Source organism: Lithobates pipiens, unplaced genomic scaffold, assembly GCF_037356315.1.
Source record: "Lithobates pipiens isolate NorthernLeopardFrog02 unplaced genomic scaffold, aLitPip1_a1.2 Scaffold_23, whole genome shotgun sequence".
Lineage (NCBI taxonomy): Eukaryota > Metazoa > Chordata > Amphibia > Anura > Ranidae > Lithobates > Lithobates pipiens.
The window spans coordinates 117,639,658-117,666,747 of record NW_027507785.1 but is presented as its reverse complement, the minus strand read 5'-3'; the positions used below and the strand labels follow the sequence as shown (position 1 = coordinate 117,666,747).

Here is a 27,090-nt window from a genome sequence, read left to right as displayed (position 1 = left end):
CTTGCCACGTCCCTGCCACGTCCCTGCCACAAGCTGCAGATTGTCACTTGCCTGCCACACATTGCAGATTACACGTGACCCGTCAACTGCCACACATTGTGGATTACACTTGACACATCACCTGCCACACATTGGGGATTACATTTGACCCGTCACCTGCCACACATTGTGGATTACACTTGACACATCACCTGCCACACATTGGGGATTACACTTGACACATCACCTGCCACATGTTGCTGATTGTCACTTGCCACGTCACCTGCCACATGTTGCTGATTGTCACTTGCCACGTCACCTGCCACATGTTGCGGATTACACTTGCCACATCGTCTGCCACATGCTGCTGATAGTCACATCACCTGCCACACATTGCTTATTGTCATTGGCCTGTTAAGGTGCAGATTGTCAGAGTGAAGGCAGGCAGCAGAGAGATGATGTAATCATTTTGCTGCCTGCAGTTGTACAGTGAGGGCGGAACTGCAGTGATACAGGGCGGACAGTGAGAGATGATGTAATCTCTCTGCTCTCCGCCCGCCAGCTCACTGACTGGCTAGTCTCTCCGCTCACCTGCGGACTGGCCTGCCCCCTCACTCAATGTCTGCCCTGCATGCCCACACATTCACCTGGCGACCCTCCCTCACCCATCCGCTGACCTGTCCGCTGAAGCTCTCTCTCACCTGGCGAACCCCGCTGACTGGCCCGCCCGCTTGTTAACCCACACACTCGTTCTCCCATCTGCTCACTCATCCGCTGATTGCCCTGCCAATCACAAATTTCACAGAGGGGGCAATTGCCCCATTGCCCACCCTCGGATCTGCCCCTGATCTAGCAGAGGTGGTGCCTGAGCGTGTCATGTAATGTCATGTTGCAAGGGAGCCAAGTGGAGTAGCCAGAGCAGGTCTGCGGGACGGGAGCAAGGCAAGCCGGGAATGGGACTGCCAGTGCTGTTTGTACTGGAGGGGACCGAAGAGACCACCTGGCATGGAGAGAGACTGTCACTGTGACTCAGGAGGGGACGTGTTGTTGAGTCCTGTCCCTGAGCCACTTACTTACTAAATTGAAAATAAAATAAGAAATATGCTTTTTGCTTTAATATCTACCTTAAATCACATTGCTAATTGCATATTGCACTTGTTTACAGCCTAAATACTGGAATTTGCACTTAAAACTGTAATTTTGTAACTTTCGGAAATGCTAGTAAAAACTTGGCTGTGCCAGTAAATTTTGGGTGTCTTGTCAGTAAATTCCAAGGTTGGCAACATTGACGCCCCACCCCCCGCATGGATCTTGGTGGATCCGTTGCAATTACCGGCTCCCTTCGCTGCCACTCCCGCTGGCAATTGCAGTGTTAAACTTTTTTTTTTTTCTTGAATGATGTCCTCCTCTGCTGTCACCCCCTTTAGTGCCCCCCCCCTCGCTCACCAATCCCCAGTGGCCCCTCCATCTACGTCTGCAAGCCAGCATTCTCTGCAGCTTAGGTGAACATAGTGAGCATTCACTACCGATCGCTGTCACTGTGACAGTGTTTACTATACCACCATTTATGAATGAATGAGAGCCACTATTCAGAGGTATTCATAAGTCCATTGGTCCATTCATAAGTATTACAGTTGAGCCTGCAGAGAAAGAGAGTGAACTCGTCTGTTCCTTTCTCTGTCTAAAAAAAAGAAATATTTAACATTTAACAGTTAAGACCCCTGATGTCTCCCCCCATTAAATGGTAAAAAAAAAAAAAATTATATATATATATATATATATATATATATATATATATATATATATATACATACATATATTAGCAAGGCCCCTTTCGCACAGGCATCTCCATGGGACAGAATCTGCTTGTTCTGCAGAGGATCAGTCTGCAAATCCCCCGCGGATGACAGGTCCTCCATCCGTCTGTTTTTTGAAGACAGGATCGGATAGCGGCAGATGTCAACAGACTTGTCACCGATGACATCCACCTCTCCATAGGAGAGACTGGAGGGTCCGATAAAGTCCACCTGAAAAACTGACAGGTGGACCTGATGGAACAGCCTATGTGAAAGGGCCCAAATGCGCTGCAACTGCATGCCCCAACTGTAAGTCTAAACAAAGCCTGGGGCCTTGTTCACACAGGGAATACCACTACAGGGCCATGTTTAGGCTGCAGAGGGATGCACAGGTGTTCCGTGCACCCCATGCAGGCAGTCCCATTGATGTCAATTTGGACACAGCAGCTGCACTGAAATGCACAATTGTTCCCTGCATTCCTGTGCAGGCAGTCCCATTCATGTCAATTGGAATGCAGCAGCTACAAGGACACAACCACTGCTCCCAACTCGATATCCGGGTGCATGTCCCTGAACTCACACTGTCTGTGTTTGGGTACATGCACCTACACCCACATGGATGTCAGATCTGTCCTTGCAGCTGCTGTGTCCCATTTGACACAAATAGGATTGCCTGCATCCTGCATACACATTACCTGTGCATCCCCGTGCAGGTAAACACAGCCCTCCATGGGTGTACATTTTAGCACACCCCACTGAACGAGGTCTTAGTAGGAATTCAGCAGGAATTACATAAGTTATATTGTGTATATGTATGCAAATAAGGATTTTAATGTTTTTTTCTGTGAAAATAGTGATTTGATAAACATTTGCTCAAAAATTGTGGTGCCTTAAAAATCAGTAGCAGCTTATTTTTCTTCTACTGGTCATGTGTTTTTAGAAAATATATGGTTTGGGAGGGTCTTTCACAAATTCTAAATGTTGTAAGGGAAAAATTAAAACCTACAGATTTTTTTTTTTTTAAATTGGACATTTATATTTTTGCATACGTTTGATTGTCACCATTTTGCAAAAAGGCGCAATGTAAAAATTAACATTTTGTGTTATCTAGTAACTCCATACAGGTTAAGCTTTTATATTTAGTAGGGAGGGGATTTAGCAGGAATTTTCTAAAATTAGCGGTGTTTTTATCTGCTAATAATGGTTTTAGTGTATTTTTCGAATATATTGTTTTGATAAACATTTGTGCAAATACCGTGGGGTCTAAAAAAATCTGTAACACATTCTTTTTATCCTAGAGATCATATGCTTTCAGAAAATATATGGCTTGGGGGGTCTTTTACAAATACTTAAAGCTATAAGGGAGCAATAAAAATCGTCATTTTGCAAAAAGGCACAATTTAAACGTTACAAATATTTGTTATTTATTAATTCAATACGGGTTAAGCTTTTATATTTCAAAGGGACTTTGTAAAATGTGCTAATAAATATCTGCTAATAATGATTTGTGTATCATTAACGAAAATATTGATTTCATAAACATTTGCACAAATATAATTGTACCCTAAAATTCAGTAGCGCCTTATTTTTATTCTATTGGTCATGTGCTTTTAGAAGATATATGGTTGGGGGGGGGGGGGTCTTTAACTCAGAAAGCTGTATGGAAAAAAAAAAAAAAAGCAATGGTAAAGTTGCAAAAATGGCCTGGCCACCTGGGGCGTAAAAATGGAACACACACTGCAGCATTCAGTGTGGCATATATCTACAGTGCAACCATAGTGCAGTTGCTACTACTTTTCTGGTGGTGTACACAGCACACAAAACAGTGCAACCATAGTGCAGTTGCTACTACATTTCTGGTGGTGTACACAGCACACAATACAGTGCAGTGTGGTCACTAAAAGAGGGCAAGCAGGCTCTGTGTCTACAGTCAACAGTGCTGGTCATGGACATGGTGCATCCTCTGCAGGTGGCCGTGGGGCATGCTTGTCCTTTTTTTCTGCTGCTGGCGATGTTATTGAGCCAGAACATGCAGAAGAGTTGGTGGAGTGGGTAACAAAGCCGTCCTCATCCTCCTCATCCTCTGTCACCCAGGCTCAGAGTAGTTTGCCGTCCAACGCAGCTGCCAAAGTGGTCAGTCATGTTCCCCCAGCCGCAGCATACTGCCAAGTTTGCTCCAGTGATGAGCAGGGAGGGGATGATGAGGTCACTGATTCTACTTGGGTGCCTGATAGAAGAGAGGAGGAGGAGGCACAACTCCAATGAGGCAAAATGTCCTCTGGGGGCAGCTTAAGGGCAGCCACTCTAGTGCATCATACAGCAGAAGCGCTGCTGACTCCCCGCTGATTTTGAAAAATTCCTTGGTGTGGGCCTTTTTTGACCCATGTGCAGCAGATCGCACCATCGCTGTTTGCAACCTATGTCTGAAGTGGATCAAGCGTGGCCAGAACAGCAGCCACTTGGGCACCACATGCTTCACCAGACATATGATGACCTCCCATGCAGTCCGTTGGCAACAGCACTTGAAAGACCCGCATCAAAGAAAAAGGGGAACTTCTCCTTACTCCTCATCTGGGATCTCCAACCCCACTATACCTCCAGTCCTCTCAAAAACTTGCACTGAGAGGAATAAAGGTATAGCAATAGGTGTCCCAAGTACTTACAGCCAATCTGCTATCAGTACACCTCCATCTGATTTTAGCAGGCAAGTTTCCCTACCCCAGTTGCTAAACCAGAAAAAGAAATTTGGTCCCAGCCACCCACATGCTCAGCGTCTGAATGCTAGCTTGGCCAAATTGCTAGCACTGCAACTGCTGCCTTTTCATCTGGTAGACTCTGCCCCCTTCCATGAATTTGTGGAATGTGCTGTACCTCAGTGGCAAGTTCCAAAACGCCATTTCTTCACATGGAAGGCCATTCCGGCTGTCTACCGGCATGTGGAAGGCAATGTTTTGGCCTCGTTGGACAGGGCAGTCAGCAGTATGGTGCATATTACCGCTGACTCATGGTCCAGCAGGCATGGGCAGGGTCATTATCTTTCCTTCATGGTGCACTGGGTAACTCTGCTGGCAGCTGGGAAGGACAGGACAGGGTTCAGTATTGTTGGAGCTTGTTCCGCTACCATGCCTTCAAAATGCAAGCGGTCATTCTGCCACAGCTCTCTCCCCCACCCCCCCTCTTCTTCTTGCTCTATGGCCTTTTCTTCTGATTTCTCCTCTGAATCAGAGGTGCTCCATAAGCAGTCAAGGGCCTACGCAAGCACTCAGGCATAAAGATGCCATGCGGTGCTTGAGTTGGTCTGCTTAGGGGACAGGAGCCACACTGGGGCAGAAATTCTGTCAGCCCTGCCGGGGCAGGCTCAGAGGTGGTTGACGCCATGCCAGCTTCAGCCATTAATGGTTGTATTCAACAATGGCACCAACCTTCTCTCTGCTCTCCGTCAGGGACACTTGACCCATGTCCCATGTTTGGCACACATCCTGAATTTGGTGGTGCAGTGGTTCTTGAACAGGTACCCAAGCTTACAGGATCTCCTGACGCAGGCCAGAAAAGTCTGTGGTAATTTCCACCTGTCATACAATGCCAGTGCTTGGCTGGCTAACATTCAAAGGGAATGCAACCTGCCCACAAACTGCCTCATTTGTGACATGCCCACCAGGTGAAACTCAACATTGGCAATTCTGCAGCAACTGCACTCGCAGCAAAGGGCCATTAATGAGTACCTGTGTGAGTATGGCACCAGGACAGGGTCAGGGGAGCTTGGCTTTTTTTTCCCTACACCAGTGGCTACTGATCAAGGATGCATGCACTGTCCTGTCACTGTTTGAGGAGGCCATGTGGATAGTGAGCAGCGACAATGCATGCATCAGTTATACTGTCCCTCCTGTCTTCCTGTTGGAGCACACGCTTCGTGGAATAATGGACAGGGCATTTGAGGCAGAACAGAGGGAGGAAGAGGAGGGCTTCCTTACCTCTCAAGGCCCCCTTTATCCAGATAGCATTCCTGTGGGTCCGCCAAACACACAGGAAGAAGAGGAGGAGGAGAAAGAGGAGGATTGTGCCAGCATGGATGTAGAGGATAACACTCAGCAGCAGTCTTCAAGGGATGGTTTTCAGTCTCCAGAAACCCAAGGAGTTGTACATGGCTGGGAGGAGGTAGTTCCTGACAACGTCATCCTCAGTGACCCAGAGTACTCACAATCGAATGCATCTGCAAGCCTACGCTGCATGGCCTCCCTGATTCTGCAAAGCCTGCAAAAGGAACCTAGGATTTGTGGTATTAAGGAGAGAGATCAGTACTGGCTGGCAACCCTTCTTGATCCACGTTACAAGGGTAAGGTTGCAGAATTCATCCTGCTTTCGCAGAGGGGGCAGAGGATGAAACATCTTCAGGAGGCCATGAAGAAAATTTTGTGCAATGTGTTTCCAGACCCTGGGAGGTTACAATTTTCTGGTGCTGGACAATTTATTGCTGAGGCTTTGGTCAGTCAGAGGAAGAGCAGTGGAGAAGGTGGCTGGCTGACCGATGCCTTTAGACAATTCAGCTCATCCTTACTTCTGGATAGGCTATCAGACAGCTTAGCAGCCAGATGTCCCCAGGATAGGCCTCGGGTTTCTGGCCTAGCGGCTCGGGGCATTACAACACACATCCACCCAGCCGCCCAGGTGGCACCGGGCCCCAGTCGCCGGTCTCCACCCAAATAAATAGGCTCTCCCAGCAGGCCAAGGGACCCAATAAAATCCCTGCCCATTGGCTGAAACACCCCATTCATTCCTAATCTGTCCTTGCTATGCCCTTGTCTTATCTAATGTCACCAGCTACAGCACCACCCAGCGACAGAAGAGAAAGGTGTAGCAATTCCAGAATTAGGGGGAAATCAATTGATCTCCTAACTATTGGCCGAGGCAACTATCACCTGGCAACTAAATTTGGTAGCAACCCTGCCTTAACAGGGTGCTACAATTATTTAAAGAGGAACTGCAGTCTGCTCACATAATTTGTAATAAAAACATCTTTGTCATTCTGAAGCTTCCCTTCAACCACTTTACATATTATTTTATATATTCTCTGATTCTGTACTTGCCAAATATGCTGTAGAAATCTCCATCCACTAAGTCTGGCAGCAACCATTTTAACTGTGGGCAGCTGAAGCTGCTGTCTGTTCGCTTCCTGTATTTACACAGGCACACCAAGGCACACCTCCAGCTCTGCAGCTCTGCAGCTCTTATTGGCCTCCCTATGACTCATCCTCCCTCCCTTCTTGGCAAACTCTCATGAGAGTAAGGCTTAATGTACATGGGACGTTTTGAAACCGCTCCTGAATGATGCAACTTGACAGATAGTAACCTACGTTTAAAAACATCAATGTTGCCGAGTTTGCATTTAGGAAAGTTTTTTTTAACAGATAAAAATGTAGCTTCATTAAAAACTCCTGTAAACAAAATGCAACTAAATGTGAGTTACAGCGTTTACACACGTTTGCAAGCTGTTACTGCCTAGAAAATAATATAAACGACCATGTGTACATGTACCGATAAGATAACAAAGGTTTCAGGGGCAGCTGAAAAAAACACCCAACTGCTCCTAAACATCCGTTTACCAGCAGCAGCGTACATGAAACCTTAGAGAGAGCTGAGCATGATGTCATAAGCCTAGGCCAATGATCAGACAAGAAATGGGAAGTGAGCTGTATAAGGTATTGACTGGCAGAAAAAAAAAATGTTTACTATCCAAAGTTAAAACAACAAGGGCAGAAGATTTAATAGATGGAAAGTTGAAAAAACGACTGAAGGTCCACTTTATGTATCATTAGGGTTCCTTAGCCCTAAATACCATGTACTGTATTTACGAGTGTTACAATGTGTTGAAGTGTGGTATGCTTTTAAAGGACTTCTTTCGAATTCAAATAGAACTATGAGCAAAATGGTTTTCTCATTTTGGATAGAGTAAGGGAGGGTTATAACCTCTGTCAGATGTTTAGCCATCAGTGTCCCATTGGGGAGATTTCCATTCACTCCTGTCCTACAGCCAAACAGGTGAGAGGAAATCCCTGACCTCCCCAAATGAAGGCTATGAGTAAACTACTTACGATCCCATGTCACAAGTCACATGGGCAGCAATATCAAGAACCAAATTCTAACCTAGGCTGCAGGAGAGGACTTGTTCAGCGAATAAACTTTTTGGGAGAAAGTCCTGAGGCTTACACAAAGATAAGCAATCACCACATGTCTAGCAATAGATTTAACAAGAAGTAGTAGACTAGTAGTTGCCCCCCCCACCCCCCCGCTTAGCATCAATTATCAAGCTGGCCAAGGCAGTTTGAAGCTGGATGACAAAACACATTCCTTGGGAACAGATGATCCTGATACAGTAGATCCCTCAGAACAACTGTCCAGTTGGAGCACCACATCTGCCAGGATTAGCCTAGAACACTTTCCATTCCGAACATGCGAGACAAATACAAATACTGAAGGAAGTACTGAAAGTCACAGGAGCGTCCTACCAGAAGACCACTGCACCTGAGCCAAAACTGACTAGCCTCTAGTTTGACCTCAGGGGTCCCGTAGTCAATCTCTGAAGTTGCCTATCTGGGACGCAGCTCCAGAAATAAGTGGTAGAAATCAATTTCAGGGGTAGAAATCAATCTCACAGCTTTAGGCACTGCCATCAGATGCAGTCTGCATGCCAAGATGTATACCCATGCCTGACAAAGCTGGAGCCTGCCTTTTTTCCAAGGATACCAATCTAGACTTTTGCTACTGCAAAACTCTGAATCCACTTGAAATTTGTATGCCACCTTCATGGTATTGTCTGCTTGGATCCTGATTATATAAAATAGCCCAGAACATCTGGATGTTACCTTGGAAAACAAGACAACCAACCCCCTTGATATCAAAGGTGTCTAGGTCTCTTCCTCAGAATGGTCCACTTTCTGAGATGTCTTTCCATTGTGATTCCTTAAACAGAAAGAGAAGACTTCCTTGCACTGGAGCCAGACCCCTGGGTCTCAGCAATAGGGAAATCACCTGACCAAAGACGGAGTCAACTTGTCCCTTCAAGAACAGAGGCCTGTAAAATCCTGGGGTGAAACCAGGCCAAAGGAATTGCCTCACATGAGGCTACCCTCAGTTCTAGGCTTCTCTTATGAAAGTGGCGATCCAGATCGTTTAAACACACACATTCCTGTTCTGAGAGGACAACCTCTCCTCTAAGCATGGCTCCACCCCAGGCCCTATCAGGGAGCCCTATATTAACCTGTGCACTGCAGGCCATCAGGGCTGATCAACCATTGTGTATTCCTTTGTGTGTTTAGCTTCCTGTTACCTGCCGTGTGCTCTTCTACTGTTTTCGGTTACTGACTTTGGCGTGTCTTTGACTATCTCTGTTTGCCTGTGATCCTGACCTTTTGGCGTGTCCCCGACTATTCTTGTCTGCTTGTGGCCCCGACCTTGGCTTTGTCCCTCACCATCCCTATCCTCCTGTTGCCTACTGTGGGTGTGAGCTGGGGGACCCTGGGGGTCGTGACCTGGAGCCAGTTGCACGCTCTAACCCCGGTGGGACCAGTCTCCCATCCGCAGCAGTCAGCCGTAGGGTCCACAACCTTGCGGTGCACTCCTGATCCCTACGGTGTGCATCTGTCACCTCGCCTCAAGGTGACCTGACACACTGATCTCTGTATAATTGTCAATCGTCCAAAAAATGTGTCAAAAGTGTCCGATGTGTCCACCATAATGTCGCAGTCATGATAAAAATCGCAGATCACTGTCAGTACTTGTAAAAAAAGTAAGTGCCTTGGATGGGAGAGGGAGACGGGACTGGTGGCAACTCCAGAGGAATGGTCCACAAGGGTATTAAATATGCATAAATGCATAGGTTGGTGGCGGTGAAGGAAACGGTGGTGAAGCTGCATACCAGATGGTACTATACACTGGCAAAGTTGCACAAATTCTTTCCCACCATTTCTGAGAACTGCTTCAGGGGGTGCCTGGAGAAAGGGACTCACCTCCATATTTTTTGGAGCTGTGCTGCCCTGAGGGGCCTGTGGCAATGAGTGGCGGAGATTACTGGCTTACTAATCACCATCACTCGCCAGATGGGCCTTCTCTTTGTGGATATCCCAGGGGCCGCCCCCCCCCCCCAGAACAGAAACTTGCCCACACACTGTTCAGTGCGATCCATTGGTGCATAGACTTATTCTGGCGTACCCCAGCAGTCCCCTGGGATCAGGTTCTTAGGCGAATGTCTGATATCCAACTCATAGAAAAAATATTCCATACAATCATGGACACCATGCACATATATACGACTTGAAATGGAAGTGGTGGACCCCCTGATCTTCCCCTACACTCATGTTACCTTCGGTTACCAACCCCCTCAATGAGCGGCTTGAGCTACTGCTTAACCCAGACAGGTATCCTGTAACGTACTGTGTTTTTTTTTGTTTTGCTGTTTTGTTTGTTTCTCTCTCTGTTAATTTTTTCTCTACTAATCAGCAAGCTCTTTGTTAATTACTCATGTACAAGGAGGACTATACTGTCTAACAGGAACAGCAATAGCGCTTCAGGCTACAGAACAGCATGTTCGAGACCAACTAGCATCTTGTGTACTTATTCTCTTCCTACCTGAGATTTCTCACACGAATCCCATGCTATGGTTGGTTCGGAATTGCTACCCATCTTTGATGCCACCTTACGTCATGTAACTATATGATCTATCCCAAGTATCTGTTTCTACATATATTGTCATTGATATTGTGTAAAGAGATTGTTTTCAGCACTTACTTTGTAACAGAGCTGTTTTACTTTTTTCCTCTGTCATCTCTTTCAATAAAAGATTGTAATAAAAAAAAAAAAAAAGTAAGTCCCAACTAATAATAAAAATGACATAAATCTATCCCCTATTTTGTAGACGCTATAACTTTTGCGTAAACCAATCAATATACGCTTATTCCGATTTTTATTACCAAATATATGTAGAATACATATTGGCCTAAACTGAGAAAAAAATGATTATAATTTTTTTTTAAGTTGGGGATACTTATTATAACAAAATAGTGTTTTTTTTCAAAATTGTCTCTCTTTTTTTTTTATACACAAAAAAAACGCAGCGATGATAAAATACCACCAAAAGAAAGCTCTATTTGTGGGAAAAAAAAGGATGTACATTTTGTTTGGGTACAGCTTTGCACTAGCGCACAATTGTCAGTTAAAGCAAAGCAGTGCTGTATCGCCAAAAAATGCTCTGGTCATTGAGCAGCCAAATCTTCCGGGGCTCAAGTGGTTAAAGTAGAACTATGTCCGCCCATAGAAAAATATATGTACAGCAGCACTAAAAATGGTTGTAAAGGCAGAATTTTTTTTTATCCTTTTGCAACCTATGTGTAGCAGCCTCCCTAATACAGGAGTGCCTCGGCCATCCGGGACTATCCCTCCTGATTGGCTAATACATAGCAGTGGTGCCTTTGGCACCTGCTGCTGTCAATCAAAGTCAGTTAGCGAATCAGGAGAGAAAGAGGCAGGGCCAAACCACAGCTCCGTGTCTGAATGGACACATGGAACTGAAACTCAGCTTGGGAAGGGCCAAGCACGCTGGTGAGGCACACAAGAAGAAGAGGACCCAGGCTGCCCTGTGCAAAACCATTTCACAGAGCAGATATGTATAACATGTTTGCTTTTTTTAAAGAAAAAAAATTTAACTTTAGTATCACTTTAATTGTAAGTGCATCTGCGCTTACAATTTTTTGTTAGTCCCCTTGCAAGGTCCCACAAACACCTTTTTATCCTGCCAGTGAAGCCCACCTACTGTGGCTTCATGTGATTAGGGGACAACCCTGATGCACTGCTATTGAATTCAAAGCATCTGTGCCTGCTTTCACTTGTAGGCAGGTGCAGTCTATTTTCTCCACTGTAGGTGGGGCTCAACCGCAGTGGCATTGCAGAGGCAGGTGAAGGCAAGAGGAACCTGGTTCCTCTATGGTTTCCTGCGTCACAAGAGGCAGGTATCTGATTGGATGCTAGCGCCCCATGTGACGTTGGTGGCCATCTTTGGCAAAGTCTATTTAAGACCCTAGCTTCTGGGCTTGGCACACATTTGGCATGTGGCTAGAGTAGGAAAAAGGTCATCCATCTGTCAGGGACAGTGCTTAGTGTCAGAGAGAGGTTTTAGAGGAGTAGGGAAAGTGCATGGACACGCTGTTCTACCTGGAAGCCTCCCCACCTGGGCATGGGCTGGCAGGCCACATTTTGCTCCTCGAGACAGATGCTGTTTGCACACCTGTGACCACTGGTGTGACCTTCTAGATAGTGCATAAGCAGCTGAGTCATGAAGACGCACACTTCGTTGATGGTTCATGAAGAGTGTTGAGATCGAGGTGCACTTGCACCTTACTTCTCTGTCTTTTTGGTGTATTTGTTTTTGACGGGCACTTTGAGGTAAAGTCCAATATATTTATGTTTTTAATAACCCTAACATATATTCATAGGCATTTAGGATTTGGGTTTTGTTTATCCCACTTGTTTATCCCACTTTCTTATTGGCAAGTGTATATTCAGCAGGTATATTATACTGTGGTAATGATAGTTTTTCCTATGCCCCATGTTTCTGGTTCATTTATGGTGCAATGTTCATAGCCATCCTACTGGCCTATCATACACGGGACACCTGTTCCTGCCTAGGCTCTGTTCCTTTTGTGTGTGGGTGGGCGGATGGAGGGGTTGTGATGATTTTTGTGGGGGGGGTTTCAGGTATGGGCCAATTGGATGTCTTATATCCATGCCTTATACCTGAACTCACCTTACGATTTACCACATGTGATATATATACATATACTGCTATGGTCATGGCTACATAAAGAGTCCTATTCTTTGAACAATTTTGCTTGGTACTCCTAGATGATCATTGGCCTCTCTATATCGAGTGAATAGCAATAATAAGTGTGCTGTGCTTCCTACACCTAGAATTCAAAAACATATATACAAGTCAACTTATTAAATCTATCATTAAATGATCAATGTGCAAAAAAGCAGTAACAATAAAGTGTAAACTGTGTCCTTAAAGCTGTATTAATCCCAATTGCAATAATTTGTTATATTGGAGCTGATCAATTCCTAATGTAATGGCTGCATTAGTTTTCTTTTTTAGGCTTTCTTCTATTTTCATCTGGTGATCTGGCCAGTTGGTCTGTTTTTTTTTTAACAGAACAAGCTGACCTACAGATGTAGCAGTTAGAGGGTTGAGACAAACCATTTAACACTGACAGGGCTGCTTACAATGATCAGCTTTTATGTATGTAAAACCTTTATCCCAAAGAAGTAGAAACCTGTTACAGCAACTGCTTAACCACTTGACCACTGGGCACTTAAACACCCTTAATAACCAGACCAATTTTCAGCTTTCTGTGCTCTCACATTTTGAATGACAATTACTCAGTCATGCAACACTGTACCCATATGAATTTTTTGTCCTTTTTTTCCACACAAATAGAGCTTTCTTTTGATGGTATTTAATCACAAATTACACCCCAAAACACATTCTGCTATTACTCCGGAGTATGGCGATACCACATGTGTGAGACTTTTACACAGCGTGGCCACATACAGAGGCCCAACATGCAGGGAGCACCATCGTTCTGGAGCACCCAGGATAATTCTGACTTTTCTCTCCTACATGTAAAAATCATAATTTATTTGCTAGAAAATTACATAGAATCCCAAAACATTATATACGTTTTTTTAGAAAAGACCCTAGAGAATACAATGGTGGTCGTTGCAACTTTTTATCACTCACGGTATTTGCGCAGCAATTTTTTGAACGCGTTTTTTTTTGGGAAAAAAACATGTTTTGTGCTTAAAAAAAAAAAAACAGTAAAGTTAGCCCAATTTTTGCATAATGTGAAGGATGAAGTTATGCTGAGAAAATAGATACCTAACATGTCACGCTTCAAAATTGCACACGCCCGTGGAATGGCGCCAAACGTCGCTACTTAAAAATCCCCATAGGCGACGCTTTAAATTTTTTTTACTGGTTACATGTTTTGAGTTAGGGCTAGAATTATTGCTATCACTCTAACGTTCGCAGCGATACCTCACATGTGTGGTTTGAACACCGTTTTCATATGTGGGCGGGACTTACGTATGCGTTCGCTTCTGCATGCGAGCACATGGGGACAGGGGAGCTTTAAAAAAAAAAAAAATTTATTGTTCATTTTACTTTATTTTTGTTTGACATTTTTTTCCCCAAAAATATTTTTTTTGATCACTTTTATTCCTATTACAAGGAATGTAAACATCCATTGTAATAGGAATATGGCATGACAGGTCCTCTTTACAGTGAGATATGGGGTCAGTAAGACCCCACATCTCACCTCTAGGCTGAGAAGCCTGAAATAATAATAATTAAAAAAAAGATTCTGGCTTTGATCGTATTGCGAGTCGGTAGCAGCACCGGAGGGCGGGGGGGGGGGGGGACATCTATGACTGGGTATTGCAGGGTATCACCGAGTATAGCTGAGTATTGCAGAGTATCTCCAAGTATGGCTGGGTATGGCAATTTATGGCAGAGTATTGGCGGGGTATTGCAGAGTATTGGTGGTATTGCAGAGTATTGGGGGGTATTGCACAGTATTGGCTGGTATTGCGGGGTATTGCAGAGTACTGGCTGGTATTGCAGAGTACTGGCTGGTATTGCAGAGTACTGGCTGGTATTGCAGAGTACTGGCTGGTATTGCAGAGTACTGGCTGGTATTGCAGAGTACTGGCTGGTATTGCAGAGTATTGGGGGGAATTGCAGAGTATTGGCTGGTATTGCAGAGTATTGGCTGGTATTGCAGAGTATTGGCTGGTATTGCAGAGTATTGGCTGGTATTGCAGAGTATTGGCTGGTATTGCAGAGTATTGGCGGGTATTGCAGAGTATTGGCGGGTATTGCAGAGTATTGGCGGGTATTGCAGAGTATTGGCGGGTATTGCAGAGTATTGGCGGGTATTGCAGAGTATTGGCGGGTATTGCAGAGTATTGGCGGGTATTGCAGAGTATTGGCTGGTATTGCAGAGTATTGGCAGGGAATTGAGGGGTTACATTTCGATGAGCAGCGATGAGGGCACTGCAGATGCAGCCCACATCGCTGCTGACACCGATCTCTTCTCCCTCTGCTGTACCGATCGGTACAGAGAGGGGAGGGAGGAACCGGCGTCATAACATGACGCCAGTTTGTTTACAAGTGATCACTCCGTCATTTCACGGAGCGATCACGTGGTAAATGGCCGCGATGAGCGGCCGTTTACCATGATCCGTGATGCGCCGGGTCCTGTGGACCTGGCGGTCACGGATGCTCTCAAGTGCACGCCCCAGGGGGCGCACGAGAGCAGAATTCTGGGAGGACGTCATATGACGGCCTCCCAGAGTTATGAAACCGCCCTGTAGCCATCATTCAGCTATAGGGCGGTTGTTAAGTGGTTAAATAGCGTAGGCTGGAGTTTGGCTTCATCTTGTTTGTGCACCTAAATCTGCTAGTACATCTAACACTTCCCTTCCCCCAAACTGATAATGCGGCTGTCCAAAGGTGTCCTTGTGCTTCTTCATCTAGAGTGGGGGAACTCTAATGCAGGAGGTGTATTGCAAGCCCGACCACCAGGTAAAAACAGAGGGACAAACACTTGAGAAAGCAAATAAATGCAGCCTAGTAATGGTGGCGATCAGCGATTTTCATCATGACTGCAACATTTTGGCGGACACGTCGGACAATTTTGATACATTTTTGGGACCATTGGCATCCATACAGCGATCGATGCTATAAAATTGCATTGATTACTGTAAAAATGTCACTGGCAGTGAAGGGGTAAACCACTAGGTGGCAGTGTAGGGGTTAAGTGTTCCTAGGGGCGTGTTTCTAACTGTATGGGGGTGTGGCTGTATGTGACAACACTGATCGCTGCTCCCGATGACAGGGAGCAGACGATCAGTGTGCTGTCATTAGGCAGAACGGGGAGATGCTGTTTACATCGGCATGTCCCTGTTCTTGAGCTCCATGACACACGATCTTGGGTATTCCCATGGCAATCAAGTCCGCGGGACCCACAACCACAGTCACGGAGCTCTCGCCGCGTGCGTGCACAGCGGGCCATCCAAAGTACCCGTACGTTATTTTGCCCAGCCCTGCCATTCTTCCGACGTATATTTACAGGACTCGGTCGGGAACCGGTTAAAGTGGTTGTATAGCCAAATTGGGGACATTTACCTACAGGAAAGCCTATAATAAGGCTTACTTGTAGGTAAAAAAATATATATATATTCCCCTCTGACTGCAGCGGCGCATGCGCACAGGAGATTCCCGGCTGGAAGCCCGGCAGACGCCGGACCCTGCTGGAGAGAAATCTCCCACGCGCATGCGTGAGTGGCCGGAGCCACGATACCCAGAAGAAACGCTGAGGGAACGCGTCAGCTCCCTCGGCGTGGATCGGGACAGATTTCGGGGCCTCGTTCTAAGGTATTTCATTATGCCTTTTGCTTTGCAGGTGAGAAAAAAATAAAAAATAATTCAGCGGGTATACAACCGCTTTAAGGTGTAAATAGTAAATATCTATGGTCAAAATGTAAAATTTTATATTCATTTCCACATCGAATTTCAATTATTTCTAGCCTAGTCCTAATAATATGGGCAATGTTGCCACTTTGTAAAGATCCATACATATTTACCTGCTTGAATTCTGTGACACATATTCACTATGGCCTGTGTGTAGACACTTATGTGTCACAGAATTCACAGAGCCTGCCTTCTGAACTACAGAGGTGCTGAGAGTCAGTACAGGCCACACTGCTTGCCAGCAGAAATGTACCATGGGATATGTGGAAGGTCTTGAGAGAACTCTTTGCTTTTACCCATCGTGAGATGTTTCTTGTGTGACACTTTGGTAATGAGACACCTTTTTATAGGCCGTCAATTGAGACTGAACCAGCTGATAGATTTCAGCTGGTGTCTTGGCTTTCCATGCCTTTTTGCACCTCCCTTTCTTCCTGTGTTCAGTACTTTTTCCCTGCATCATTCTATTTTATTACACATAACTTCATTTTTGAACTTATTTGTTTTGGTCTCTTAGTATGTATTGGTTGCATGGGTTGTTAGAGACATGTGGAGAAAATGTCATGTCAATAGCACCTTTAGAAATATACGTGATGTGTTCAATACTTATTTTACCCGCTGTGTATCTCTTCTGTCTGTTATTCTCAGAGTGGATTCAATATTTTGTTCCCCAACCATATAGCTGGTTATTTATATTTACCACTGCATATAGATATTCAAGAACAAATGGTCTTTTTGTAAACTTTACATTTTAACTAAATTATACACCACACTTTTTTGAGGTTTTAATCGATTAATTAAAACAATAATTGACCAACTAATCGATTATGAAAATAATCAGTTGCAGACATGTGCATTCGTTTTCTTGCAAATTTCAGCGATTTTTGTCTAAACAAACGATAACGAATGCACACAATACGAAATACAAAAGATCCGAAATAAAAAAATGCTTTATCTTCGTATCCATTATATTTTCGTATCGTTGCGACAACAGTTTGATATGGATAGATAGAAGATTCAACATGACAGTGACAATAGCAATCTGTATCTATCGAACCTGCAGTTGAATGCCTAACCTAACTGTATTAGTCCAAGATTATTCGACATAAAGAGAAAAGATTTGACATTATAGAGACCTCAAGATTCAACGAAGCAGCTAAAAACATACGATTGCCGCGAGCGAACATTTATGGTCAAATGCTTCGTCCATATAGAAGAATAAAGAAGAATTCTAATGTTGTTTGACTAGTGATAATTAATAATAATAATAATAATAATTATAATTATTACTAGTCATTACTAGTCAAACATTAGAATTCTACTATAGCTTGTGGGCGGGGCATTCGGCCGGGAATGTACGATCGTGGCATTGTATAGTTTAGCTGCTTCGTCTAATCTTCTTAGAACATCCGACAGACACCATAAGCCTTCAGTTGACAGATTTTACCTTAATTAATTTCGGATTTTCGAACAAATGCATTTTTAAACTAAATAAATGTATTTTTCGGACAAAGCCGAAATTCTGAAACAAAATATTTCAGTGTGCACATGTCTAGTTAGTTGCTGCTTATATCTTTGGATCCACAAAACCAAGCATGATGTTTTTGTTGGACCTTTGTATAGGTTCCATTTAAATTACTCAGTTTTACATCAATATGCATTTTACTCATTCATCCAGCATTTTGCAAATGATCCCAGCTAAGGTTAGTCCTAACGAAAGTTTTGTAGTAAACAGTAAGTACACAGCTTAAATACACAACTGAGTATAACTCGAAAAAGGGGTTTTTGGCATTTACAGTACATATCACACATTTGATTGCAAAAACGATGTGTTACTTACCCTTGTCATAAGCTGCTCCCCAACCTGCGACCCAGCAAGTGGAACCAACAGGGAAATGGTGGGTACTGGCAGGAACACAAATAGGTTGCACATGGGGAGACGTAAGAGGCACAGGGTGGTCAAGCTCTGCGAGTGCAATATCATAATCTTGTCCATCCATATCATAATAAGGGTGAGGGATTAACTGCGTGAATTTGAAAGCCATCTCCTTCTGGCTATTGCTTTGTTTTAGATCCACCTTCCCCAGGATCACTGTCCAGGCCTCAGCAATAGAGTTTCTGCAACATGGAATCAAGGGTGATAAATGTGTTAATTGTGAGAAACTGTAAATAGAACAGATGATAGGTGATAGATCTCAGATAGGCTTGTGCACGTTGCAGGTGGAGCAGCCCATTCATTTCAACTGGCTGCCCTACCTGCAAGAAACATAGGGACAGAAGTCCCCGATGCTTGTTTAAAATGCTGTTTAGTGCACATGAAAACATGCCAGGATTGACAATGCGTGGGGGTGCCATTAAAATTAATGTCACCCTCATGGATCGGCTAAAGCGCAGTGTGTTTCTCTGTGGGTTGTGAATGTAGGCGATTTGCACACATTCCCCACCCGCAGAGATGTGAATCTAGCCTTTAAGTGTGTGAAGATTTATTTTTTTACATTTTGGATAAAGTAGGGAAGCCTTAGACCATGGGTGCTCAACCTGAGGCCCTCTAGCTGTTTCGGAACTACAAGTCCCATCATGCCTCTGCCTTTGGCAGTCATGCTTGTAACTGTCAGCCTTGCAATGTCTCATGGGATTTCAGCAACAGCTGGAGGACCACAGGTTGAGTACCCATGCCTTAGACCAGTGATGGCGAACCTTGGCACCTCATATGTTTTGAAACTACATTTCCCATGATGCTCAACTACGCTGCAGAGTACATAAGCATCATGGGAAATGTAGTTCCAAAACATCTGGGGTGCCAAGGTTCGCCATCACTGCCTGAGAGCTTCTGTCAGTTTTTTATTGCTGTCTGTGACTGCTCTGGGGAAATTCACTCATCTATTTGTCCTGGTGACCACTATCCTGTATGGGGAATCCAAAAAGTTTGAGTTGTCACCAGAGGGGAAGTCTTCCAATAGGGACTATTTCAATGAAAACCAAGACACAAATTCTCCTCAATTTGGGGATATTTCTGCTCATTGTTGGTTGCATCTTCCTAGGAGAGAGGGGGGGGGGGGGGGGAGACACAGAAAGCAAAAAAAATGCCTGATAGGGGGTTTAACCCTTTATTTCTTTATCCAAGACTGACATAAAAGTTTTGCATAAACAAACTTTTTGGGGCCTTTTTATGAAAAAAATAATCACCAATTGTTTACAAATTCTGATCGTATTTTGCTTAATACAGTGATTTGCTGGTACATTTGTAACATGTTGCATGGCTGTAACATGTAACATGTTACAAATGGTGAACTTATCCTTTAAGAAAACTATGGTCAGAATTGGTCCTCAAGTTTCAATTCACATTCCAACTTGTCCACAGAGTGTGAAACCAAAGATATCCTTCAATTAGACTGCACCAGAAGAATAATGCAATCAATCTGATTTCTATGGGCAATGGTTTAACTTTAGCTTTTTTACAGATATTTTTACCAACAGTAAATGTGCCTCAGACATTACTAGTGAGGTCTAAACTCTAATGCCGCTTAGAAACGACTGGACTTTCCGGCAGAAAAAGTCTGACAATATCATTCCGTCAGATAGTCTGATCGTGTGTGGGATAGTCTGGAACATGTTTCAAATCTGTCCAACGGACTCAATTCCTATTGGGAAAACCGTTCATCTGTATGCTGGTCCAACGGACCAAATACGATGCAAGGCCAGCTGGCCAGTTGGCTACTGGCTATTGAACTTCCTTTTCTAGTCCCATTGTACGTCATCACGTTCAAAGCGAACAGACTTTCGAATTAACTTTAGTCCGTTCGTGTGTAGGCAAGTTCGAAAGTCCGTCAAAAGTATGTCGGGAAGACTGTCGGACCTTTTCTATCAGAACGTGCAGTCGTGTGTACACAGCTGTACATTTATCTAATGTGGAATTAAGTGGTATTATACTTAAGTAGTCCTGAACATTGCAGAACATTGTAGAAGCATAGAACCATTGATAAGGGCCTTTAGCTCTGGCTTAAAACAACTAAGGCCGGCCACATGATTTTGATTGATTTCTCCATCAACACAGGCAATGTTGACAGGGAAATCCCTCCTTCAGAGCCATTGTGTTTATTGCTAGTGCTTATAGCATCCACAGGCAATAATCGCATGTAAAATCTGGGAGGTTGGTTGTAGATCGATCAGCTTGGGTATATTCAGCCTGCCCATACATAGTTCAAATCATCTATGGCCAGCTTAAGGTTTAGGAGTTACATTTACAACCATTCAAAATGATTCAATACTTAGAGGAAGTAAACCCTGATGGGTTTACTTCCTCTTTCATTCCCTGCAAAGGCAAAGCATAATGGACTACTATGCATCACATAGTAGTCCATTATGTGTCACTTACCTGACACAGGAGCCAGCGAAGTCACCGCTGTCCCCTGTAGTCCGGCGCATCCATCTTCTCGGTGGGTCTCGCAGCTCCGCCGCAATGACGTCACTCCCGCGCATGCGCACGGGAGCCGACACGTGCGGCATCTCCATCTTTGAAGATGCCGCGCTCAGTGCGCCTGCGCACCGCTGTCTACGGCGCATGCACCATAGACAGCGGTGCCTGTCTTCAGGCAAATATCTCCTAAACCGTATAGGTTTAAGAGATATTTCTTGGACCCATAGGTAAGCCTTAATCTAGGCTTACCTGTAGGTCAAAGTGGTTTGTAAGGGTTTACAACCGCTTTAAATCTACAAATTCAATGAAAAGAAATACACTAAGATAAAAAGTAAATGTAGGTAGGTAGATATCCGCACTCAGTATAAAAATAGCATCAAACAGCAGCTGAACACCATAACCCAGATACTGGGCACAGAAACAAAATAAGGAAAAAAGAGTGCAGCGCTTGTGCCATCAAATGTGTATGAGTATTTGCGATACCTTTAAAGTGCAAATGTACAAAAAAAAAAAAAATGATATCAAAGTGACATAGAAAAAATATTACAATCACTGAATATACCACGTGCCAATTAATAAACTTGCATATATCAAACAGAACTAAGGAATGAACAAACAGAAATATCATATAAAAAAGTGCTACAATAAAGTGCAAAAATATGGTGAAAATATTGTTAAAGAAAGTCCATAAAAGTTACTGAATAATCTTCATATAAATGATGTGACTTTACATAAGTGCTTGACCCAATGAGACCAGTCACCTCTAGTAAGATGAAAGGCTTACCGGATCGCCAACGACTTCCCTTACTCAGGGAGGTCAGAAAGCACAAATGGGATCACAGATCCCCACCATGGAACTTCAGATCTCCTGGGTTTCCCAGATCTCACGGGTGTCTCTTAGTAACCTCTGTGTCTCAGATGGTCAATCACGGCATGTATCCCAAATGTGTAAAGGTAGTGCAAATCATGCAAATAAAATGCTCCAAATTGTGTAATACTGTCTCATCAAAGAATTTATTGGAGTAAATAGATTACAGTGCTGTTTGAGGACTCCAACGAGTCTCTAATTAGCATAAAAACAAGTTAAAAACAAAGAGATGCTAGCAAGTAAAAGAATCCTGTGTACGGAGGTTTAAAATGTGATTGTGCGTGCGCAGGGCATGTGGGCGGGGCTACCTGACAATTGTTCCGTCAAAATCTGTCGTCATCAGGGGTATGCCCACATGCTTGCACCAAGAGTTTATATAGTCCATTGGCAAGGAATGGAAGCCCTGCCATAGGCTGGGGATAATTAGACCCAAAAAAAGCTAGATCAAAAGAAAACATCATAGGACGGGGGAGGAACACATCCTTATATGTAAACACCAGGCCGTGTGTCAAGCAGGCCAAAGGAAGCAGATGTAAATATGTGCCACCATCTAGTGGTAACAAAATATAAATACAATTAATAAACTAGGCTTGCTGCCAGAAAGGCAGCAGATGTAAATATATGCCACCATCTAGTGGTTATAAAATATAAATACAATTAAGAAAATAGGCTAGCTGCCAGACATTGCCAATAATCTACCGACAATGTAATATCATATATCTTTTAAACAAAGAGATTTTAATAGAGGAAACCAGTCAAGGAAATCACTAATTGTACATAATAATAAAATGACAGTAAAAATAAAAATAAAAAGGGTTTATTTTCAATAAAAGCAAGGAACATACCAACACTGGACTGAGCTCATAGGAGGAGAACATCAACCTTTATCACTAAAACAGTTTATGCCCCACTCCACATTAAGTCCCCCAGAGATGTGGGACCCCAATTTGTGTATCCAGTTGGTCTCGGGTCTCGAGAGTGCTTCCCATTGCTGCCACGCTGATGAGATACATACCTTTCTATGGCAAGAAAAGTTGTCCCCCTGGGGTCACGGTTATGCTTTAAATTGTAATGTTTAGAGACGTTATGTTTATCAAAGCCCTTACAGATGTTAGTTATATATTCACTGAGCCTTATGTGTAACATGCGAATGGTGCGCCCCCACATATTTCAGGCCACAAGGACACTTAAGAAGATAGACTACGCACTTAGTTGAACATGTGATGAACGTTCGTATGGGGTAAGTGAGCACAGTGCCCGTTGAGGTAAACTCAGTGAATCTTCTACCCCGCTCAATGTTCAGTTTGCAGGCTCTACATTTACCACAAGGATAAAAAGCCTTAAGGTCACCAAAAAAAGTAGGTTTCTTTTGGGGTCTGGGACGTTAGGAACTATTGTATTCCTCAAATTCGTAGCTCCTCTAAAGATGACATTGGGTCTGTCCGACAAGAGAGAGCCCAGAACACGATAATTTTTTATCACTGGCCAATGTCTCTTTAGGATACTCTTAATGGCCCAATGTTGACTAGAGAAGGTTGTAATAAAAGCCAGACCATCATTTTCAGTGCTTTCAACTTTGAGAGGTTTATCACCCAATAATTTCTGGTGGTCCCTGTTACCCACTTCTGTTATAACAAAGTCGAGGGTTTTGTTATCATATCCCTTGGACAAAAATCTGTTTTTTTAAAATGCTTCCTTGTGGTAATCTTCCAAGTTGGTACAGTTGTGTTTCAAGCACAGGAATTGGCCCTTTGGTACTGCCGCCAACCAGGAGTGGTGGTGGCAGGAGTGCAGAGGGATATATCCATTCCTGTCTGTTTTCTTGAAAAAAGTTGTGGTAATGATTTTATTATCCACAACTGAGATCCTTAGATCCAAGAAATGGATTTCGGTGTGGCTTGCTTTGTAGCTAAGGGCAATACCTTGGTTATTGTTATTCAGATGGGTAAGGAATAACTGTACAGATGGGATGTCACCATCCCTTATGAACAAAATGTCATCAATAAACCTTTTCCAGGCTATCAGCTCTGGTCGTTTATTGTCGAAAAACATGTCCTCCTCCAATTTGGACATAAAGAGGTTGGCCATGCTCAGAGCAAATTTCGCTCCACCCCTTTAATTTGTAAAAAAATAGGCACCATTGTGCCGAAAATGATTGTGCATCATTGAAAAGTCAAGTAACCCAAGAATAAAATTCCATCGGGTGGTTGAAATTGTGGTATCCTGGGATAAAATGTCTGGTACCGCCTCATAACCTAATTGGTGCGAGATAGCCCTATATAAAGAGTCAACATCAGCCATTACCAATAGGTAGGTAGGTTTCTACTCTACAGTGTGCAGGACATTAATGACATGTTTAGTGTATTTTAAGAAAGAGGGTGGTGTACCCATCACCAGTGGTTGCAGATAGCAATCGATATACTTCCCTATATGGGATGTGATAGAATCAACATCACTGATGATGGGCCATCCCGGAGGGTTAGTCATAGATTTGTGAATATTAGGCAATGAGTAAATAACTGGTAAACGGGGGGCCAAAGATACTAGATGTTCTCTCTCTTTTTTGTTCAAGATGCCCATATCGAAGCCTTTCTCAACAAGTTCTTTTAATTCCAGTTTAAATCTGATCATTGGATCCAAAAGTAGCGGGAGATATGTATCCGGATCTGATAAGATCCTAGCCATTTCTTGTGCATTCATCTCTTTATCCAAGACTACAATAGTCCCTCCTTTATCTGCAGGCCGGACCACTATGTCCTTCCTGTTACACAATAAATCCAATCCTATTTTAAAATCCTGTTGGGGTTGGACTGATTTCAATTTTAACCACTTCAATACAGGGCACTTAAACACCTTCCTGCCCAGACCAATTTTCAGCTTTCAGCGCTGTCGCATTTTGAATGATAATTGCGCGGTTATGCTACACTGTACCCAAATGAAATTTTTATAATTTTCCCCCACAAATAGAGCTTTCTTTTGGTGGTATTTGATCACCTCTACGGTTTTTATTTTTTGCTAAACAAATAAAAAAATACCGAAAATTTTGAAAAAAAATGTTTTTTTTGTTTCAGTTTCAAAACTTTGTAAATAAGTACGTTTTCTCCTTCACTGATGGGCACTGATGGGACTACACTGATGAGCACTGATAAGGCGGCACTGATGGGCACCGATGAGGTGGCACCAATGAAGTGGCACTGATGAGGTGGCATTGATGGACACTGATATGTGGCACTTATAGGCGGCACTGATAGGCGGCACTGATGGGCGACACGGATGGGCACTGATAGGTAGCACAAATTGGCACTGATAGCTGGCATGGATTGGCATGGACAGGTGGTACAGATGGGCATGGATAGGCAGCAAAGATGGGCATGGATAGGCAGCACAGATGGGCACGGATGGGCACTGATAGGTGGCACAGATGGGCACGGATGGGCACTGATAGGTGGCACAGATGGGCACTGATAGGTGGCATTGTATTGTTTTATACTGTACTAATGGATGCCAATCAGTGCCAAACAATAATGCATGCCAATCAGTGATGCCCATTGTGGGCACTGATTGGCATCTATTGTGGGCACTGATTGGCATCTATTGTGGGCACTGACTGGAATCCCTGGTGGTCTAGGGTGGCATACATTGTGCTGGGTATCCCTGGTGGTGTCCCTGGTGGTCCAGTGTGGGCATCCGTGGGGGGGCTGTGCTGATAATCGATCGGCACAGACACCCCTGTCAGAGGAGCAGCCGATCGGCTCTCCTCTACTCGCGTCTGACAGACGCGAGTGAGGAAAAGCCGATCACCGGCTCTTCCTATTTACACTGTGATCAGCCATGATTGGACACGGCTGATCACGTGGTAAAGAGTCTCTGTTGGAGACTGTTTACCAAGATCGTAGTTGCAGGGTGTCAGACTGACGCCCCGCAACAACGATCGCCACGATGCGCGCCCCCAGAGGTGCGCAGCGGCTCAAAATCCTGATCACGTCATATGATGTCCGGTCAGGATTTTTAAACCACTTTGCCGCCGTGCTTTTGTTATAGGGCAGGCGGCAAGTGGTTAAATTATTGAGATCCTTAACAACTAAGTCTCGGAAAACATTAATATTTGGTGCCGTATTACCAGGAGGGTTGAAAAGTGACGCATTAGACAGACCTGAATGGACAATCATTGTCGCATCCCTATTCATCTGTCTGGTGGGATTACTTAAGATGTACCTTTTTATATTCAATTTCTGTGTATATTTTTGAATATCAATAAAGGTCTGAAATGTATTGAGATTTCGTGGGGGTGCAAATCTCTAACCTTTATTTGCACTCGAGAGCCGAGACCAACCATTCACATAGAGTGGCGGGCCGGTATCCGGGGGCCCCCTTATTAAAGGGGGCTCCCGGATTCCGATAAGTCCCCCGCCCGCAGACCCCAACAACCAATGGCCAGGGTTGTCGGGAAGAGGCCCTTGTCCTCATCAACATGGGGACAAGGTGCTTTGGGGTGGCCCCCCTTCCCCAAGGCACCCCCCCATGTTGAGGGCATGCAGCCTGGTACAACTCAGGAGGGGGGGCTCGCTCGTCCCCCCCTTTCCTGGCCGGCCGGGTAGCGTGCTCGGACAAGGGTCTGATGTGGACCTGGGGGGACCCCCACGCCGATTTTTTCGGCGTTGGGGTTCCCCTTTAAGTCCATACCAGGTGACGGGGCCAGCGACACCTCCTTCGCTGGCCCAAGCTACCTGGAGACGCGCTCAAAATGAGCGGACTTTCCTCTGCGTGTGTGGGCGAGTCCGTTCATTTCAAAGGTACGTCGGATAGTTCGGCGGACTTAGTACGCCGTATTAGTCCGCTGAAAAAGTGCCGGCGGAAAGTGTGTACGCGGCATTAGGTGTATATTACAGCAGACTCATGGTCTAGCAGGAATGGGCAGGGATGTTAACTTTCCTTCACGGCGCACTGGGTAACTCTGCTGGCAGCTGGAAAGGATGCAGGACAGGATTCAGTATTGTTGAAGCTTGTTCCGCCACTACGCCTCCAAAATGCTAGTGGTGATTCTGCCACAGCTCTCTCCTCCACCCCCTCCTCTTCTTCTTCCTCTATGGCCTCTTCTGCAGGTTTGTTCTCTGAACCAGTGGTGCTCCGTAATCGTTCAAGGGGTTCAAGCAAACACTCAGGCAAAAAGATGCCATGCGGTGCATGAGTTACATAGTTACATAGTAGGTGAGGTTGAAAAAAGACACAAGTCCATCAAGTCCAACCTACAGTAGGTGCCGCCAATATTGTGTTTCCAATGCCAATGTCATTTTCCTATAGTAGCGAACGAGAGAGCGGCGATAATGTCGCCTCACTAATGAAGCCTGCATGCCTTCGGGGCATACCAGGCCCTTAGGTCTGGTATGTATTTCAAGGGGAATCCCCTATGCTGAAAAAAAACGGCGTGGGGTCCCCCCAAAATCCATACCAGACC

General features: G+C 44.4%; 1 protein-coding gene across 2 annotated transcripts in view; it reads right to left on the bottom strand.

Moving 5' to 3' along the window:
- TMPRSS6 (transmembrane serine protease 6) overlaps nucleotides 1-27,090 on the bottom strand; it is a 430,707-nt gene that overhangs the window by 8,025 nt on the left and 395,592 nt on the right. For both annotated transcript variants that reach the window (XM_077452249.1, XM_077452250.1), the window contains one exon: nucleotides 18,191-18,468. In XM_077452249.1, coding sequence (XP_077308375.1) covers nucleotides 18,191-18,468 — 278 coding nt within the window. The remainder of the gene's footprint in view (nucleotides 1-18,190; nucleotides 18,469-27,090) is intronic.